This window comes from Pinus tabuliformis, chromosome 4_2 (assembly GCF_031772625.1).
Source record: "Pinus tabuliformis cultivar Carrire ecotype Pingquan chromosome 4_2, CPIR1, whole genome shotgun sequence".
NCBI classification, from domain to species: domain Eukaryota; kingdom Viridiplantae; phylum Streptophyta; class Pinopsida; order Pinales; family Pinaceae; genus Pinus; species Pinus tabuliformis.
Window position 1 is genome coordinate 1,088,891,496 of NC_142304.1, and position 19,260 is coordinate 1,088,910,755.

Genomic DNA, 19,260 nt, shown 5'->3' on the forward strand with positions numbered 1-19,260 from the left:
ATTATTTGATTACACCAGAGGGCATTCAAATTTCTTTCTCTAGAGTCAACTTTATTGGAATTTGGGAAAATGTTCCACTTGAAACCGATATATTAAAATTTACAAAACCGCAAATCAACTCAACCCACATTTTCAAGTTTTCAAATTGGATTTTATCAAACTAGGGATTATGGTTTACAGTAAAGAGTGATCAACAAATTGCTTTTTTTGGGATCATTTTTAATGGAATCTGGCAAAAATTTCCACTGTAATCGGTCGCATTCAACCACAACCGTACATATACAAAGTCACAAAGCCAATTCGGAATACGGCATTAATGGGTCATAAATCAGCCACCAGAAACGCAAAAAAGGGCGAAGGAAAGAGCGTTTTGAATGGAGTCCTTAAATGAACAAAACCCCGTACATTGAATGGGGGATTTGCATTAATCACGGCACTAAAGATAAACAAGCAGCCAGCTCAGCACCATATCACCAAACCAAGTTGTTCAAAACTAGCCTACGTCCCACCATCTGTTCACATGGGGAAAGCTGACTTCCTATACAGACAAATAGGATCGCACTATACAAACAAACACTCCAATTCTGTGTCTCCGAGGATAACTGTCTTAGCCTTGTTAAGGGTATCAAACTGAATCTTGTTCAGTGATTTGGGTATCAATTAATTTCAGTAGAGCAGCCATGGGAGGTGGGCAATCCGCTGAGAAGCCTAAGGAACAAAGCATTCACGAATTCGCAGTCAAGGTAATCACGAAAAAGGGGCCAACTGCCGTTTTTGGTTAAGAAATGTATCTAGCTTCATTGTGTGATGACATATATGTTATCTATCTATTTCAGGATATCACAGGCAAAGATGTGGATCTCAGCATATATAAGGGCAAGGTTTTGCTGGTTGTCAATGTCGCATCCCAGTGGTACTTTCTCTCTCTCAAATACCCATATGATAATTAACGATTTCAATTTTTTCTTCAATTGTGATGGACAAATCTGCAAAATTTTAGCTGGTTCATTTAGGTGAAGTACAGGCTGAGGGTTTCTCAGCTATCTGTCAACGACCCAAGTGATGCTGATAAACGATCCTTTATGTAATTAATAAGAATTAAATTTTTGAAAAGTTTGTTGCAGAATCATTGAAATTATCGGCTTGTGTCTAAACAGTGTCTTCCCTGAGATTAAAGTAAGATTACAGTCCATTGTTTCTCAGCCCCTATATCAAGTATTCTAAAAGAAACTCTTCTTTTTGTTCCTAATTTTAAATAAAAATAAATTGCATAATTAGAGTCTCGACTGAAAGTGCAACACTTCTCAGAGTTGTTCCTCAAAGGCTTTAACTTGGTTGGTCCTGAAGGTGAATTGTTTCTCTGCTTTCAATAGGGTCTTCGTTGAAATGAAACACACTCCATGTTTTTCAGTCCATATGTTAATGACCAATATGATAATAAGTAGTATTTTCCTTTAATTTCAATGAAAGCGTGTCTCTTTCATGGATTTCAGATGCGAATCATTGAAATTGCTCGTCCACTCGGTAGTGGTTTCATTGACATCTTTTTCTTTTTCAAAATCGCTCATCTGCTTGACAGAGGTTTCAACTTTCATCTTTCGTTGATTTCTTTTTTCCTCAACTGCTTCCTTTTAAGCTTAAAGCTCAAAAAGGTGCTGTACAACTGGCCTGAACAGATTTGGTACCACATGCGTCCTGCTTGTGATGGCAGAAGCCGCAGAACCATACATGACCCTTGACAGTCCTGCTGTGACAGAGGTTACTCTTCTGTCAAAATCACTGAGGCTTGCACTTGGACCTAACCACTTATCAATGCTTCCAGGAAACTGAACCTTGGTGGGTGGCCTGACGTGTCGCTGTCTTCACTGCTGAACCATGATCCATCAACAATTGAGATATTTTTTTGGAGTTTGCTTCTCTTTTAATTTTTTTTCACAGATACAGTGCTATACATTCCACATGAAGGAATATACATATTCCAGCTATTAGACTATTACATCAAAGTCCATAGTGTCACTTGTGGGAATTGAACCTTGGTGGGGAGATCCAATTCCTTCCTCCCAACTACCTGGGATAACCGGAATTGACTTTGGAATATGCTTCTTATATCTATTAATCAAACAATAAAGCACATGTACAGTTACAGGAGTATACTACAAGAATTGTGCAGCAAAACAGGCACGCCATCAAGTAGTTCATGGGCTCAAAGCCAAAACCTGAAGCTAGTAACCTGCAAGTAGAAAACTTGAAGTTGAAAGTAACAAGCCAGACTACCAAAAAACTTCTCCTTGCAAAACACAAAGCCCATGCAGGGGAGAAGCATGATCTCCAAAACAAGTATTAACAGAGCAAATTAAACCTCCCTTTATGAAATCACAGGGTGTCATGCAACAGAACAGCATGACCTTGATTGCAAAAGATGGTGGCTAAGGCTTAGCTGCCCAAAAACACAGTTGCACAACTGACCACACCGGTGGCTAACTGATTGAGATACATTACTGCTGATAATTTCTCAGCTTATATTGCACTGATACATATAATAATAAATAGCTTCTTGTTTGGGAATAAAACATTTATCTTTCATGGAATTAAAACACTATCATTGAGCTTGCTTGTCTGTACTTGACAATGGTTTCATTGACATAAATTACTCTTAATGGGTTTTCAGCTGATTTCTAAAACGATACTCATCATAACAATTAATGTTTCTTTTAAATTTCCATTTTGGTTAATGACTTTAATCTGCCAATTTTTTGAAATCCTTGCTCTGTGTTGAACAGTGGCTTCACTAAGTCAAATTACACTCAGCTGACTGAGCTTTATAACAAGTACAAGGATAAAGGTGAGGCAGCGAGCTTACTTATCGTGAAAGCTAAGTTTGGTTTGGTTCGTAGATAGAGCATCCCAGATGTTGTTTAGTAAAATTTAAGGACTGTGTAGGTTTTGTTCTGGTCATGATCTCAACTCTCATTTTCATTCAGATCACAGTAGCTTTCTTCTGGTTAAACAAGATAGAATAGTGGTTTTCAAAAACGAAAAAAATCAAACATAAAAGAAAGAATAGCGTGGTAACTGCTACATTTTTTAGTTTTGCTAACTAATTAAATTGTTGATACATGCTAGATATTATTGATATTTTTGTTTGGTACAGATTTCGAGATCCTGGCTTTCCCTTGCAACCAGTTTGGGTCACAGGAGCCTGGGACTAATGACGAGATCAAGGATTTTGCATGTACCAGATACAAAGCCGAGTTTCCAATCTTTGACAAGGTACTTTATGACTGCAAATTCAGAACTAATTGACTGCCTTATAAGCAAGGCTTGATATCTGTATGGTTCATGGTCGCTTTTCCTTGTAAGGTTTAAACCTTAAAAGCAAAAACTGAATGGTAAATGTGATATCTGTTCTATAATTTCTTTCAGCCACAACTGTCATGCGAATGGTTTGTGGGGGCCTATAGCCTGCAACTAACCTTAATGTTACCTCCACCTAATAGTTTTCAACTATTTTATATACATCTAGCAAACTTGGCGCAGACAACCTGATGATGGCTGATGAATGCAAAGAAAGTATTAACCTGCCTACAACCCCACCTCCTCCTCCACTGGAATACGAGAAACTAGAGCTTACAATTTTATAGTTTAGGCATTCTATTTGTAAGTATTTTGAATAATTAAGGAAGGTATCTTCCTTTGGAAGAAGAAAATAAAGTTGGAAAAATAACGGGCCATTGTTGTCAGCCACTTGAATCATCACTTCTGTTCATCTAGGTTCACTTCTTAAAATGTTGTGTAAAAGTCAAATTAGAGTTGAACTTTCTGAAGCATTAAAGGTGTAGGCAATTATGAATTTTGTCTAGATAAGTGGGTTTATTACCTTCTAAGATAAAACAGACAATTCTTGACAGTGTCATTCGAAAGTTGGTTCCCCAAATGTGTATCTTGCCCATCAATTTATTAAAAGTGGGTTTATTACCTTCTAAGATAAAACAGACAATTCTTGACAGTGTCATTCGAAAGTTGGTTCCCCAAATGTGTATCTTGCCCATCAATTTATTGATTTACTTTGAGAGGATTTTGAGAGGATGTTGTGATTATTGTCCATTTTTTTGTTATTTTGATATGTTGAAGAATCGAGGGCAAATGTGTGTAGTGTGATTTTTCGTTACTATAACAATTTCTGGAGTATTTGTACTTTTTCTTATTAGCTTATTCTTCTTCTTCTTCTTATTAGTGCATATGTGTGCACTTCATCAAACTGCTACCAAAACATAAAACAAGAACACAAGATGTTGGCTCTTTGCCAGGGCCAAAACCTCTCTTCTCTTGAGAGGAAAACCCCTTAGTGAATTTCTCTTGTTGAAGCCTCTATTGATCAATGCCAAACCCTAGACCCCTAGAAGATCCTCCAAGCACAAGTCAAGTCCTTTCAAGATCACTTCTTCTTGCAACACTTTGTCTTCCTCCCTTCAGCACTTCTTCCGGCAACTGTTGCAGACTTAGGGCAACAACAATGCAGCCCTAATTCTCTGCATGTGTGAGTGATTCTCCTCACAAAACTATGTTAGACTTGTCTTCCTTTCTTTGCTTGCATACCCTTCTTCCATGCTTGAGAGAGAGGCCTTGTAGGCCTAGTTTGAACCCTAAACAATGAGATATATGTGGCTGTGATAGTGCTACTGTGATGACCGCAGTCAGCCCTCCTTCACTTGCATGTGTGACTGTAATAAGCCCTAGAACAGACTTCTAAGGCTCAGTATTTCTTCCTTCTTCCTTCGCTAGGGTGAGAGGTCCTTTCGCTTGTCTTGGGAGACCTTGTGAGCCTAGTGTCAAGCCCAAACAACACAAAATAATGGACTTCTTGTTCCTGCTATCATACCCGCAGATTTCTCCTCCTCTTCCTCGCACAAGTGACTGTTTCTAGCCCTAGAAACAGTCCTTCACCTTGGCTGTCCTTCCTTCTTACTTCGCTGTACCTTTGGAGACCCTTTAGACTTCCCTTCCCTTCCTTCTCTCAGCTTCATGTCTTCGCTTATTTCAGAGATCCTTGAATGCGATATAGAGGAGTGGACAGCCTCTATATATAGAGGTCTGTCCCTCCATTTAGGCCGACTTGTCAACTGTTTGCAGGCCGACTTGTCAACTGTTTGTAGGCTGACTTGAGGACTGCTAGGAGGCTGATTTGTTGAGCAGACTTTGGATAGTTTCCATGGTGATGTAGCATGCTTGAAGGAGCTTCTTGATGGTGCCATTGCATAGGAGTAGACTTGACTTTGCTTGGAGGTTTTTCCTTTAACATATATTTATTATTTATACATGGTGTAACATGCCCTTAGGGTCTTCAACATAATTATTTTGACTATTTGACTCACCTATAGCACTTTAAATAGTGCTAGACCTATTTCAATGAGCAAGAAACTCATTGACATATATTATAAAAATAATATTTCTTTTCTTGAATAAATACAAATATCAAAAGTACATTTATGAAGACCGAACCTAGTTACATTTCCTTCACCCTCTTAACTAGGGAGGTATTCATACAATATTCCAAGGTGTTTGGCTATTATCAATCTTGAAGAATTCACATAAGAGAAATCAGATTTGCAATCCATCTGTTATAGCATCATATTCATCAACATTGTCAGATTGCAAGGCCTTGACTAACAGCTCCATCTCTTCATGAGATCATGAGCTACAATGTTGGCGAGACCAATGATTTATAGACACCTTCATCATTGTTTCTCAAGGTACATACCCACCCGAGTGTTCTCTGAGTATGACCTTCTAGGACTATTCTTATCTTGGGTTCCCAACCCTCAAAGAATATTGATCCTCTTGCCTACTCTTGTCTTGGATGCTCTACACATCCTCAAAGAGTATCAGATGCCAGATGATTACCTAATCCTCCCATTTTTTCTTCCCAAGTGAAGATAAGAATGTTGTGTCTATCTTGTGTTTACATTTCCATTCATGGCCTTCATCTAGACTTACGGTTGTTACTCGTGGTCTAGTGCATGACCCATGAAATAGAAAACACAATTGTCACTCCTTTGTAATCAGGGATGATCCAAAACTCCCTCTTGGTCAGGGACCTGTTAAAGCTCCCTCTTAACTAGGGACTCTTTCCTTCGCCAACAACATCTTCTTTGTGGGTTCTTCAGCTGCTTGATTTCCTTCCTTTCTTTGATGTCATGAAGTCTTTGTTTGAACTTCTTCTAGGTAGGACACCATCCATCGATCACTTTTCTTCCTGGTTTGTCATGTCATTGCTTCCTTCGTGGAAAGTGTCTTTCTTGCCATATATCAGGTTTCGTCATCTGGCTACTCTTTTGTCATTTGTCCATGCTTCAGAATACTCTTCTCATGGATGCTTTGTTGTACTTGCTTGTTTACATGCTTCGACCTAGTAGCCCATCATGACTTCATCCTGATATTGTTTCAACAATGCTTTTTCTTTTGTTGGATGGCTTCTTTATCATGACATCTTCGTAGAGTAGGATCAATTATCTGCATCTTTTATATCTCCAAGGCCTTCTAGGACTATTCTTATCTTGGGTTCCCAACCCTCAAAGAATATCGATCCTCTTGCCTACTCTTGTCTTGGATGCTCCACACATCCTCAAAGAGTATTAGATGCCAGATGATTACCTAATCCTCTCATTTTTTCTTCCCAAGTGAAGATAAGAATGTTGTGTCTATCTTGTGTTTACATTTCCATTCATGGCCTTCATCCAGACTTACGGTTGTTACTCCTGGTCTAGTGCATGACCTATGAAATGGAAAACACAATTGTCACTCTTTTGTAGTAAGGGATGATCCAAAACTCCCTCTTGATCAGGGACCTGTCAAAGCTCCCTCTTAACTAGGGACTCTCTCCTTCGCCAACAACATCTTCTTTGTGGGTTCTTCAGCTGCTTGATTTCCTTCCTTTCTTTGATGTCATGAAGTCTTTGTTCGAACTTCTTCTAGGTAGGACACCATCCATCGATCACTTTTCTTCCCGGTTTGTCATGTCATTGCTTCCTTCGTGGAAAGTGTCTTTCTTGCCATATATCAGGTTTCGTCATCTGGCTACTCTTTTGTCATCTGTCCATGCTTCAGAATACTCTTCTCATGGATGCTTTGTTGGACTTGCTTGTTTACATGCTTCGACCTAGTAGCCCATCATGACTTCATCCTGATATTGTTTCAACATTGCTTTTTCTTTTGTTGGATGGCTTCTTTATCATGACATCTTCGTAGAGTAGGATCAATTATCTGCATCTTTTATATCTCCAAGGCCTTCATATGTGTCAAAGGTCCTTCCTTCCTTTGTCAAAGTTGTCTTGCCTTCTTTCGAGAGATATCTTCAGAGTATCTTGTTAGATAGTGATTTTCGGTGATCATGGTGTTCTTCACATGCTTGATCTCTTTCTTCATTCGCTTCTTCTTAGATAGATAGGTCAATCGTCTTATGCTTCTTGTGAGAGCATTTCTTCAGTGCTTGCTTCCTGGACTAGTCAATGTTTCTTCTTGCTTCGTAGTCAACAATCTTATACTCCTTATGTGAGCATATTCTTTTGTTGAACTTCATTGCATTGTAGTACATGCCTTCGGACATGTTCTTGGTGAAAGAGATTCTTCCATACTTGATTATGTTATAGAACTATTCCCATGAATCAATAATATACAAATGATAACATGACTAAACTTTGATGCATACATACCTCATCTTGATTCTCCTTTAATCATCTTAGCTTCATTTGGTTGTCCTTGGTGTGGCCCTTCTTGCTTCATCTTAGCTTGCCTGCATATCATCCTTTTCTTGAATCCCATGAATGGGATTCCCGATGAGACATCTGCTTTGGTTCATGAACCTTCTTTTGAAGATTCCATTATAGGATCTTAAAGACCCTTGCCTTGCAAATGTTTCCTTTCTTTTGATGATGTAGGTCTTCTAAGATTCTTAATCATGATTAGTCTTCTTTTATGATGGATGAGGCCCTATACTAGGTATGCTCCTTCTATATGAATATCTTGAGCTATATCTACCATGCTCCTATATTCTAGAAGATATATCTACCTATGCATTTTGTTCTTATTATAAATGCTTTTTCTATATGAGTATCTAGAACTCTATGTACTACATGCTTTTGGATTCTAGAAGATGGTTCATGCAATTTTATTTTATTCCTACATGCTCCTATCCTACTCAAAGCTTTGAAAGAAGACTTGAAGTAAAGAGTTTGACCTAGTCATAGTAGAGATTCGGAGGATCTTCCTTATTTTGCTTCTTTTCTTCTTCTTTCATCTCTTGAGTCATGTGTGCTTCTTCCCTCTTTCTTTTGTTGTTGTTGTTGCCCTTCTTAAGCTTAGGACAATTCCTTTTGTAGTGTCCATATTCTTGGCATCCAAAACATTGGATTTTGGACATGTCTTTGTTGTTTATTCTTCGTGGACCAAATTTGCCAAGTTTACCCTTTCTCTTGGCCATGGTAGCAAATGCTTGCTCCTTTGATCCCACATCTTCTTTTGCTTTAAGTTTGGTTTCCTCTGTCTTGCATAGAGACCAAATTTCACTAAGAGTGGTTGCTTCCTTCTTGGCATATATGCTTTATGTGAAGTTGCACCAATCCTCAGGTAGAGCATCGAGTACTACAGTTGTCATCTCTTTGTTAGACATGACTTCCCCAAGCTCTTGAAGTTGATATCTCATATCAAAGATTTTCATGAAGTAGGGAGCTATTCCTTCCTTTGTTATCTTCATCTTGTACAATTCATTCCTTAGAGATATTACTTGTTTGGTTGTGGATACCGAGAATAGCTCTACTAGCTTTTCATAAATTGCTTTTGATATCTCAAATTTGGAGACATAAGGAATGAGAGAGTCTTTGATTGATTCTATCGGAATCCTTTGAGCTCTTGTCTCATCCTTATTGTACTTAGCTAAGGCTTGAGTTTGTTCCTTAGCAGGGATAGTGATATTCCCTTTGACATGTTCTAGGAGTTCATTCTCCTTGAGAAGTAGATCAGTGTTCTTCTTTCATCCAAGAAAGTTATTGGTACCTACCAATTTATTGCTTTCCTTGTAAAAGGACATTGATGTATATTCAGAAGGGGACATGTACTTGATAGATTTTTGAGATGTGATGTATTTGCTTCCTCCTTGAAGACTTGATGGCTTGCCTTCCTTAGATTTTGATGTTCTTCAAGTTGCCTTCTCCAAGTGGACTTGCTTGATGATGAGATTTGCTTGAAGACTTGTAGCTTGATGTAGGTCTTGTTTCAATTTGCTCTTCTTTGTAGGTGCCTTTATGTAAGGCTCTTCTTCTAGCTTTGTAGACCTCCTTGATGAATGGTGGATTGTATACCCTCTTGTCCTTGAAGTGATTGAGGCTTCTAGACTTGATACTTCAACCTTGTAGATGCTTCTCTTTGATGAGTGTTCTTGAGTTGCCCTTAACTTGATGTGTCACCTTAGCTCTGATACCATGTTGAAGAATCTAGGGCAAATGTGTGGTGTGATTCTTCGTTACTTTGATAACAATTTGTGGAGTATTTTTACTTTTCCTTATTAGCTTATTCTTCTTCTTCTTCTTATTAGTTCATATGTGTGTATTTCATCAAACTGCTACCAAAAAATAAAACAAGAACACAAGATGTTGGCTCTTTGCCAGGGCCAAAACCTCTCTTCTCTTGAGAGGAAAACCCTTTAGTGAATTTCTCTTATTGAAGCTTCTATTGATCAATGCCAAACCCTAGACCCTTGACTAGAAGATCCTCCAAGCACAAGTCAAGTCCTTTCAAGATCACTTCCTCTTGCAACACTTTGTCTTCCTCCCTTCGGCACTTCTTCCGACAACTGTTGCAAACTTAGGGCAGCAACAATGCAGCCCTAATTCTCTGCACGTGTGAGTGATTCTCCTCACAAAACTATGTTAGACTTGTCTTCCTTTCTTCGCTTGCATACCCTTCTTCCATGCTTGAGAGAGAGGCCTTGTAGGCCTAGTTTGAACCCTAAACAATGAGATATATGTGGTTGTGATAGTGCTGCTGTGATGACCGTAGTCAGCCCTTCTTCATTCGTACGAGTGACTGTAATAAGCCCTAGGACAAAATTCTAAGGCTCGGTATTTCTTCCTTCTTCCTTCACTAGGGTGAGAGGTCCTTTCGCTTGTCTTGGGAGACCTTGTGAGCCTAATGTCAAGCCCAAACAACACAAAATAATGGAATGCTTGTTCCTGCTATCATACCCGCAAATTTCTCCTCCTCTTCCTCGCACGTGTGACTGTTTCTAGCCCTAGAAACAGTCCTTCACCTTCGTTGTCCTTCCTTCTTACTTCGCTGTACCTTTGGAGACCCTTTAGACTTCCCTTCCCTTCCTTCTCTCGGCTTCTTGTCTTCACTTATTTCAGAGATCCTTGAATGCGTTATAGAGGAGTGGACAACCTCTATATATAGAGGTCTGTCCCTCCATTTAGGCCGACTTGTCAACTGTTTGCAAGTCGACTTGAGGACTGCTATGTAGGTTTTAACCCCGTATCGAAATTACCTGCATACGAATTCTAAAACATAGAAAGTAAACAATTGTTAATTTTAGGTATGTTCTATGCTTAGAGCAATTTCCAGATTAGCAATCACATCAACATTAAAGTAAACTGCAAATAGAACATAAACATAAATCGCAGAAGACAAGCCAAGACAAGAGGACACAAGATGTGGTGCTAGCCAGGGACAAACCCCAATGTGGGGAAAACCTTGATCAATTCTTCTTATATGTTCTTCAATAGTTCAACAGAGAGAGAGAGATAGTATATTTACAACAAAAGTCAACACTTTGACTTATCTAGATAAGAGCCATAGATCATCTCTAAGAAGATGATACATGAGATCAATTGAAGACATGTTGCTTCAACTGATTCTCCAAGGTGACTCCTTCACTTATCGTTGTGCTGCATTTCGTCATCATGCTACACCTCACCGTGCTGCACCATGCTGCACCCATCATCACTATGCTACATCTCATCATGCTTCATTAATCATGACTGTACCCATCACTGTATTGCATTATGTGCCATTGCTGCACCATGTTGCCATATTGACCCTCTGCGTCAGCTTTCTCGCCTGTTCCGGCAGTTCCCGGCAGTTTCAGTAGTTCCCGTCAGTTTCGGCAGTTCCAGCAGTTTCGGATTCTGCCCTCTGCGTCAGCTTTCCCGGCTATTTTGGCAGTTCCGGCTATTCCCGATAGTTCTAGCAGTTCCCGACAGTTTCGATAGTTTCGACAATTCCTGCTATTCTCGATAGTTTCGGCTATTCCCGACAGTTTTGGCTTTTCCCGGCAATTCTGGCAGTTCCGGCAGTTCCGGCAATTCTTACTATTCTAGGCTGTTCCCGACAGTTCTGGCAGTTCCTGGCAATTCCGGTAGTTCCCGACAATTCCGGCAGTTCTGGATAGTTTCGGCTTTTCCCGGCAATTCCGACAGTTCCCAACAGTTTCGGCAGTTGCGACTTCTGCCCTCTGGATTAGGGTAGCGTTATCCCTTAGGATTTCTCCTCCTACTAAAACCCAAAGACAAGTAGAGAGGAAGAGATTCCAAGTGTTTTGAAATGACTTGAAGGCCACCTCTATTTATACAAAAACGTTGAGCACAAGTGGGGTTTATTTGGTTGTTGGCTGACCTTGACGAATTGTCCCATAACACAAATAAATTCATATCTTCATGAATACTTATCGGAATAGATGATATTTAGATCAATCCTACACCTCTCTATGAGAGGGATCCAAGAAAAATATCAGCTTCCATTAATAAGATGACCCACATGGAGCTTGGCCCTAGTTGCCAATTTTAACACTCCCTCTCAACTAGGGAGAACTCCATCCGCTGATCCATATGTCTGACTGTACTATCTTTGCCATCAGTGCCCTGCACTGCTCCGCTCTGCTGAACCATGAAGAAGAAGAATTGATCGAGAATGTTTCATACCATTCTCTAATGACCCGAAGTCAATTTCATTTGAAGAGAGTGTGTCACATCACTCTTACTGGCTCGAAGTCAGTTTTATTGATCCTAGATCAATGGAGGTCATCCTAGCATAGGGAGTACGGTAGATACGTCGATGCGTCCATCGATAGTACTACTATGGTCCCAACCCCATTTCCCTCCTCATTGATCATATGAGAGGTACTTCCCATGAGTTCTAGTCTGCATGGGTAGGATGCCTCGATAGGAGAACTAATCATCCTGTCCACAGGAGAACGAATCATCCTGCCCCACAGCCGCCACGGGAGAACTAATCATCCCGACCCACAGGAGAACTAATCATCCTGTTTCACGGTTGCCATGGAAGAACTAATCAACCCGACCCACAGGAGAACTAATCATCCTGTTCCACAGTTGCCATGGGAGAACTAATCATCCCGGCCCATAGGAGAACTAATCATCCTGTTCCACAGTTGCCACGGGAGAACTAATCATTCCTGCCCACAAGAGAACTAATCATCCTGTTTCACAGTTGCCACGGGAGAACTAATCATCCTGGCCCACAGGAGAACTAATCATCCTATTTCATAATTGCCATGGGAGAACTAATCATCCTGGCCCACAGGAGAACTAATCATCCCGGCCCACAGGAGAACTAATCATCTTGTTCCACAGTCGCCACGGGGTATCATAGGGGAAGGTTGAACCTATCATCCTGTACATAGTGCACCACCAGGGGAGGGTGAGTCGCCTTATGGTTGTATGTTGCTCTAGTAAGTACCCCAAGCCCCCCAGAGCTCTCAGAGCTCAATGCATGCAACATGCAGGACCCTTATAAGAAGGTCTCTCAACGACTCCAAGTCGTTCGGGAAAGTCACAGATTTGACCTTTCCTCGGGGCTTTGACAAAATGTCTGCGACCTTTACATCAGTCTCAATGCGATGGAGCCTCCTCGCTCAACGACTTACCATATCCCAGATAAGGCAGTATTTGATGTTTATCTACTGGAGCAATCATCGAATATGGGATTTCTCAATAATTGAATCCCCCCTTTGGTTGTCACAAAGAATCATAGTGGTATTCATCAAGTGTACAAACAACTCACCTAAGAGCTTCTGCAACCATGCAGTTTCATATGAGATCATACTCGTAGCTATGTATTCGGTCTCGATGGTGCTTATAGCAACCGACTTCTGCTTCCTGCTCATCCATGATATCGTAGTAGAACCCAAAGAGAACCAGCGCTGAGAAGTGCTCTAGTGATCCTCCACACTGTCTGCCCTGTCAACATTCGAATACTCGTGTAGCTTCATATTTCTGGCAGTGTATCTCAATCCATAAGAGATTGTGCCCTGAAGATATCTTAGAAGATTCTTAGCACCAATCTAGTGAGGCTCAACCAAATATGAGCTCACCATCTAACTGCAAAACATATGTCCGGACGGAAGTTCACCAAGAACATCAATGCAAATGAGTTTATGAAACTCAGAGGCATTTCCCAATTTGGTTCGGCATCATCACCATATAACTTCTGAAAGTTAACATCCTTGAGGTAGTCACATGCTTGTAGTTTATCATTCCACATTCGGAATCCAACTCCCTCTTACTTCTGCAAATGAGAGGATCTGCACCTATTAGAAATAGGTTGCCCTCATAAGGTGCCGGTATGAGAGGGCTATCATCCACAACCTTTGGGTAATGGTTTGGATCGGTTTCACTCCTAGTGAATCACAGCTTCATCAGATAGCTATCAATTCTCTCATACTACGCCCGGGGTGTTTTGCTTCAAGCTATAGAGGGATTTCTTCCACCTGTATACATGAGATTCGTGATCATGAATCTCAAACTCCTCGGATTGTTCCAAACCTGTGGACCTGCTGCATGAGGGGAATGGTCCCCTTATAAGATTTTCTTTCAGTACATCTCAGACATGTACCTTCATGCTCTTCTTGAATTCAGGCATCCCTATCACCATCTGACTCACATTGGGTAGGGCCCCATAGGTAGACCTCCGGTGTTATAGATGCAATATGTCAATTGACATGATCCCCAATGGACCATCCTGCAACTTGATACAAATTGCCAACCTTGAACCCATGAGAAAAAACATCTTTGAAAATTCTATTTTTTAACACGTATCTTTCCATCGATGAATGCCACCCTGAAACCTTTGACTTCCATTTCCGAGATGGACACTAGGTTCTTCTTGCGATTAGGTACATAAAAGAGATTCTTGTAAATGAATAGAGTTACCCTCATTCAATTGAGGGGTAACATTCCCTACACCCTTTCCGGGATAGGTGGCATCGACTCCAAGTATAATCCCACAGTTGTTTCCGTCTCTACCAAATTCGAGAGAGCACCCTTCTATCTGATGAGGTGCCTTGAAGCACTACGATCAATAAGCCAGATTCCCAAAGAATCTGAAGGAGAGGGCCAATACAAGATAACGCTTCTTTATCTTATCAGAAACAACATTTGATTCTTCATACCTGGGGTTCCTTGCTTTCTTTGAAGAGTTGGCCGTTTCCTTGATGACCTGCATTACCTGTCATTCCTCTGATCATTGAAGATGTCCCTGGAATGATTGTTATCTTCATCAAGAGATGTGTTTCTGCCATTTGGACACTCTGCATAATGGCCGAACTTATTGCAATCAAGGCATCTGCCTTTCCTTCCACCCTTAGATCTGGACTTCCCAATGAAGTGATCTTTAGGTAGGCCATCAAAAACTTCCGCTGTGCCATTCTAATAATATTCTCTGCGTCGACTTCGCCCTCGGTGAATTTGAAGAGGGATGAGGAATCCACTGATCCTTTTGTCCTTTCCCAACTGTCTTCGGTGATTGCTCTTTCACTCTTGATTGGGAATTATCTTCACCTTAGCTTTGATACCATGTTAATTTTAGGTATGTTCTATGCTTAGAGCAATTTATTTCAATTTTCACAGTTAGTTCAATATCTTTTCCAGATTAGCAATCACATCAACATTAAAGTAAACTGCAGATAGAACATAAACATAAATTGCAGAAGACAAGCCAAGACAAGAGGACACAATATGTGGCGCTAGCCAGGGACAAACCCCAATGTGGGGAAACCCTTGATCAATTCTTCTTATATGTTCTTCAATAGTTCAGCAGAGAGAGAGAGAGATAGTACATTTACAACAGAAGTCAACACTTTGACTTATCTAGATAAGAGCATAGATCATCTCTAAGAAGATGATACATGAGATCAATTGAAGACATGTTGCTTCAACTGATTCTCCAAGGTGATTCCTTCACCTATTGTTGTGCTGCATTTCGTCATCATGCTGCACCTCACCGCGCTGCACCATGCTGCACCTCACCGCGCTACACCATGCTGCACCCATCATCACTATACTGCATCTCATCACGCTTCATTAATCATGACTGTACCCATCACTGTATTGCATTATCTGCCATTGTTGCACCATGTTGCCATACTGACCCTTTCTGTCAACTTTCTCGCCTGTTCCGGCAGTTCCCGGCAGTTCCGACAATTCTAGCTATTCTCGACAGTTCTAGCAGTTCCCGACTGTTCTGACAATTCCATTTGTTCCTGCTGTTCCCAGCGAATCCGACAGTTATGGCAATTCCGGCTATTCCTGACAGTTCCGGCTTCTGCCCTCTGGGTCAACTTTCTCGGCTGTTTCGGCAGTTTCGGCTGTTCCGACTATTCCCGACAGTTCTAGCAGTTCCTGTGTAATATCCCTAACCCGGAATAATCCTCAAACCCCAGCAAAACTCCAACCAAATATGTGCAAACGATATAATAACCCAGAAATGACAAAATAACAGTGGTATGGCATATAATAATGTAAACAGGAAATATAAGCAGATACTTAAGAAATGCAGCGAGAAATGCTAAGCCATTTTATTATACTGAGCAATAAAATGAGTACAAGAGGTGATCAGACATATGGCACCTCGACTTGCACAAGGCAAGTGAAGAAAAGCTCTCAGAATAACAAGGAATGGCCTCTTTGCGTGGATGCTGCTGGAGAACTGCTGTGCTGCTGCTGCTGCTAGGAAACAAATAATGATTTGGGGCTGCTCCCCTCCTTGAAAAATGCTGAAACTCTGGAATCAGGCTCTACTCAAGAAACCCAGAAAAACCCAGAAAGCTTTCCTGGAATAGCCGACCCCCGAAAATCACCCCCTTGGGGATCTGCGCAGTCCCTCAATGCTCTGCGCTGCCACTGAAGAAACCCCTCCAGAACTCTGCCTGAAACTCTGCCAAAAATCCTCCAAGATGCAAGGGTTGGTCCCCTGCTCAATCACCCAGCATAAATCCTCCTGCAAAAACCCCAATCCAACACTGTTGCCAGAAAGAACTGCGTCCCTCTCCCAGTGTTGCGCAGTCCTCCAAAACGCTGCTGAAACTGTTGTTGGAATGCTGATAAAACTACTGCTGAAATGCCAAAGGAAATACCTTGCCTGAGCAGGCACTCGAAGTCCCCTGGGGCTAAGGGTGAGATCTCCGAACGGAGACACTCAATGCACTAAACAGTGCTGCAGACTAGCTAAACAACCAGCGTGCTCAGAAGTCGAAACGACTAGCTCAAAATGCACATAACTGAATGATCCAAAATGAGGGGGCTCCTCTCTATTTTATAGCCTCTTCCTTTCACAATCCTTAGGCTCACCTCCCCCTGCGTGATTCCCCTCTTGCCACATGTTTCTTTCCTCCTGCACAGTCTCTCCATGTGTCTGCGTGGGCCCTATTTCTGCGTCCCCTTTGGCCCCCTTAGCTCCCCTTTAAGTCACAACATTGTGCAACTAGGAAGTGACTTTTTATTCTTAAAGCGAGTTATGTCCCCCGTCCGCACTTTTTTATTTACAAATAACTATAGAAGGCAAAAATTGGACAAAATCGAATATTCCAATTAGCCATAGCTAATTAGGAATATTACATTCCGGCAGTTCTGATAGTTTCGACAATTCCTGCTATTCCCGACAATTCCGGCAGTTCCGGTTGTTCCCGACAGTTCCGACAGTTCTGGCTTTTCTCGACAATTCTAACAGTCCCTGGCAGTTTTCTGACAATTCCTGCTATTCCCGGTAGTTCCAACAGTTTCGGCAGTTCCCGACAATTCTGAAAGTTCTGGCTTTTCCGACTTTTCCGGCTTTTCTCGGCAATTCTGGTAGTTCCAGCAGTTCTAGCTGTTTCGGCTTCTGCCCTCTAGATCAGGGTAGCATTATCCCTTAGGATCTCTCCTCCTACTAAAACTCAAAGACAAGTAGATAGGAAGAGATCCCAAGTGTTTTGAAATGACTTGAAGGCCACCTCTATTTATACTAAAACGTTGAGCACAAGTGGGGTTTATTTGGTTGCTGGCCGATCTTTGACGAATTGTCTCATAACACAAATAAATTCATATCTCCATGAATACTTATCGGAATCGGATGGTCTTTAGATCAATCCTACATCTCTCGATGAGAGGGATCCAAGAAAAATATCAGTTTCCATTAATAAGATGACTCACATGGAGTTTGGCCCTAATTGCCAATTTTAACAACAATGCGAGAGCATAAGACATAAAACACACATACACAGAGATTTCCCCTTGATCCCAAAACCGGGACTACTAGCTTGATTTTTCATTATGTTCCTTTCAATGTTACAATACATATATATACATGCCGAAGCATCTAATACCATGGACCAAAAACCATCGCACCAAAAAAACCATGTGCGAAAACCATGCACAAAACCATAGGTAGGTCCGCCCACCTAATATAGGGTCCAATTTTTTTTTCCCTGAGACGCTGCTAACCGCCCCCCTTGTGACGCTCCTGCTGCGTAATCAACGCAACAAAGGGGGGGCTAACCACCCCCCCATGACCCGCTCATTGTGTAATCAGCGCAATGAAGGGTGGGCTCCACCCCCCCAGTTAACTAGGGGAGATAGTCGTGGAAAGAATATAACACAACCCAACATTCTCCCATTTGTTGTTTTCTTTCCGGAGGGGGCCACAGGAGAGCTTAGTCATTTATCTAGGTCTGCAACACCCATTGTTTATTTACACCAAGAGAACTTCTCAAAGCTCACAAATTTTGTCAATGCATTTGCAGTATTCTTCAAATTGTCCACCTTTACCAACAATACCTTTTTGTCTTCTATCATATCCCTCACAAAGTGATACTGAACATCAATGTGCTTTGTCTTTGAATGGTAAGCAGGGTTCTTTGCCAAGAAAATTGCACTTTGGTTATCACAGTTTATTCTTATAGCTCCCTGTACTAACCCCATACTTGAACACAATCTCTGCAACTATACTGCTTCCTTGCTTGCATGAGTGGCTGCCATGTATTCTACCTCTGTAGTTGATAGTGCCACTACAGATTGTTTCTTACTCATCCAACTGACTGCACCTCCAAATAGGTTAAACACATACCCTCTTGTAGATCTTCTCTGATCCAGATCTCCAGCCCAGTCTGCATCAACAAAGCCATGAATATCCAAAACTTTGTCCAATCCTGGTCTTCCTTGGTAGCAAAAACCATAATCACTAGTGCCACGCAAATACTTGAAGACCCGTTTCTCTACTGTCCAATGCTCCTTCCCTGGTTTTGACATAAACCTGCTCAATACTCCCACTGCATGTGCAATGTCTGGTCTAGTACAAACCATCGCATACATCAGGCTACTGACTGCACTTGCATATGGAACACGGGACATGTCCTCTTCCTCTTCTTGTGTCTTGGGACATTCTTCAACAAATGACTTTACACCTACAGGAATAGGAACCTTCACTGGTTTACTATCCTGCATATTAAACCTCTGCAGTAATGTATCAACATACTTCCTCTGGTTTAACCAGAGCTTCCTATTTGCCCGATTTCTTTTAATTTCCATGCCCAAAATATAGTTTGCGGCACCAAGATCTTTCATGTCGAATTTGGAGGACAATTGGGTCTTCAAATCCTGGATAATTTCTTTGTCATTTCCAACAAGCAACATATCATCCACATACAAGACCAGATAAATAACACGGTCACTAATTAATTTAAAATACACACAATGATCTGCTTTGCTTCTGGTGAAGCCAAGTCCCTGTATAAATGTATCAAATTTTTGATACCACATCCTTGGTGACTGTTTTAACCCATACAAAGACTTCTTTAACTTGCATACTAGTTCTTTCTTACCCTTCACCGCAAAGCCTTCAGGTTGCTTCATGTAGATCTCTTCTTCCAGATCCCCGTGAAGAAATGTTGTCTTCATATCCATCTATTCTACCTCAAAATCAAAAGCAACAACAACAGATAAA

The 19,260-nt window shown here is 41.1% G+C and overlaps 1 protein-coding gene across 1 annotated transcript in view; it reads left to right on the forward strand.

Annotated features, from left to right (window-relative positions):
• Window positions 1–510: 510 nt before the first annotated feature.
• LOC149173428 (putative phospholipid hydroperoxide glutathione peroxidase) overlaps window positions 511–19,260 on the forward strand; it is a 59,740-nt gene continuing 40,990 nt past the window's right edge. Inside the window, exons 1-4 of the mRNA XM_089424595.1 lie at window positions 511–743; window positions 837–913; window positions 2,781–2,842; window positions 3,152–3,270. Of these exons, the coding sequence (XP_089280721.1) occupies window positions 681–743; window positions 837–913; window positions 2,781–2,842; window positions 3,152–3,270 (321 nt within the window). The 5' untranslated portion in view covers window positions 511–680. The remainder of the gene's footprint in view (window positions 744–836; window positions 914–2,780; window positions 2,843–3,151; window positions 3,271–19,260) is intronic.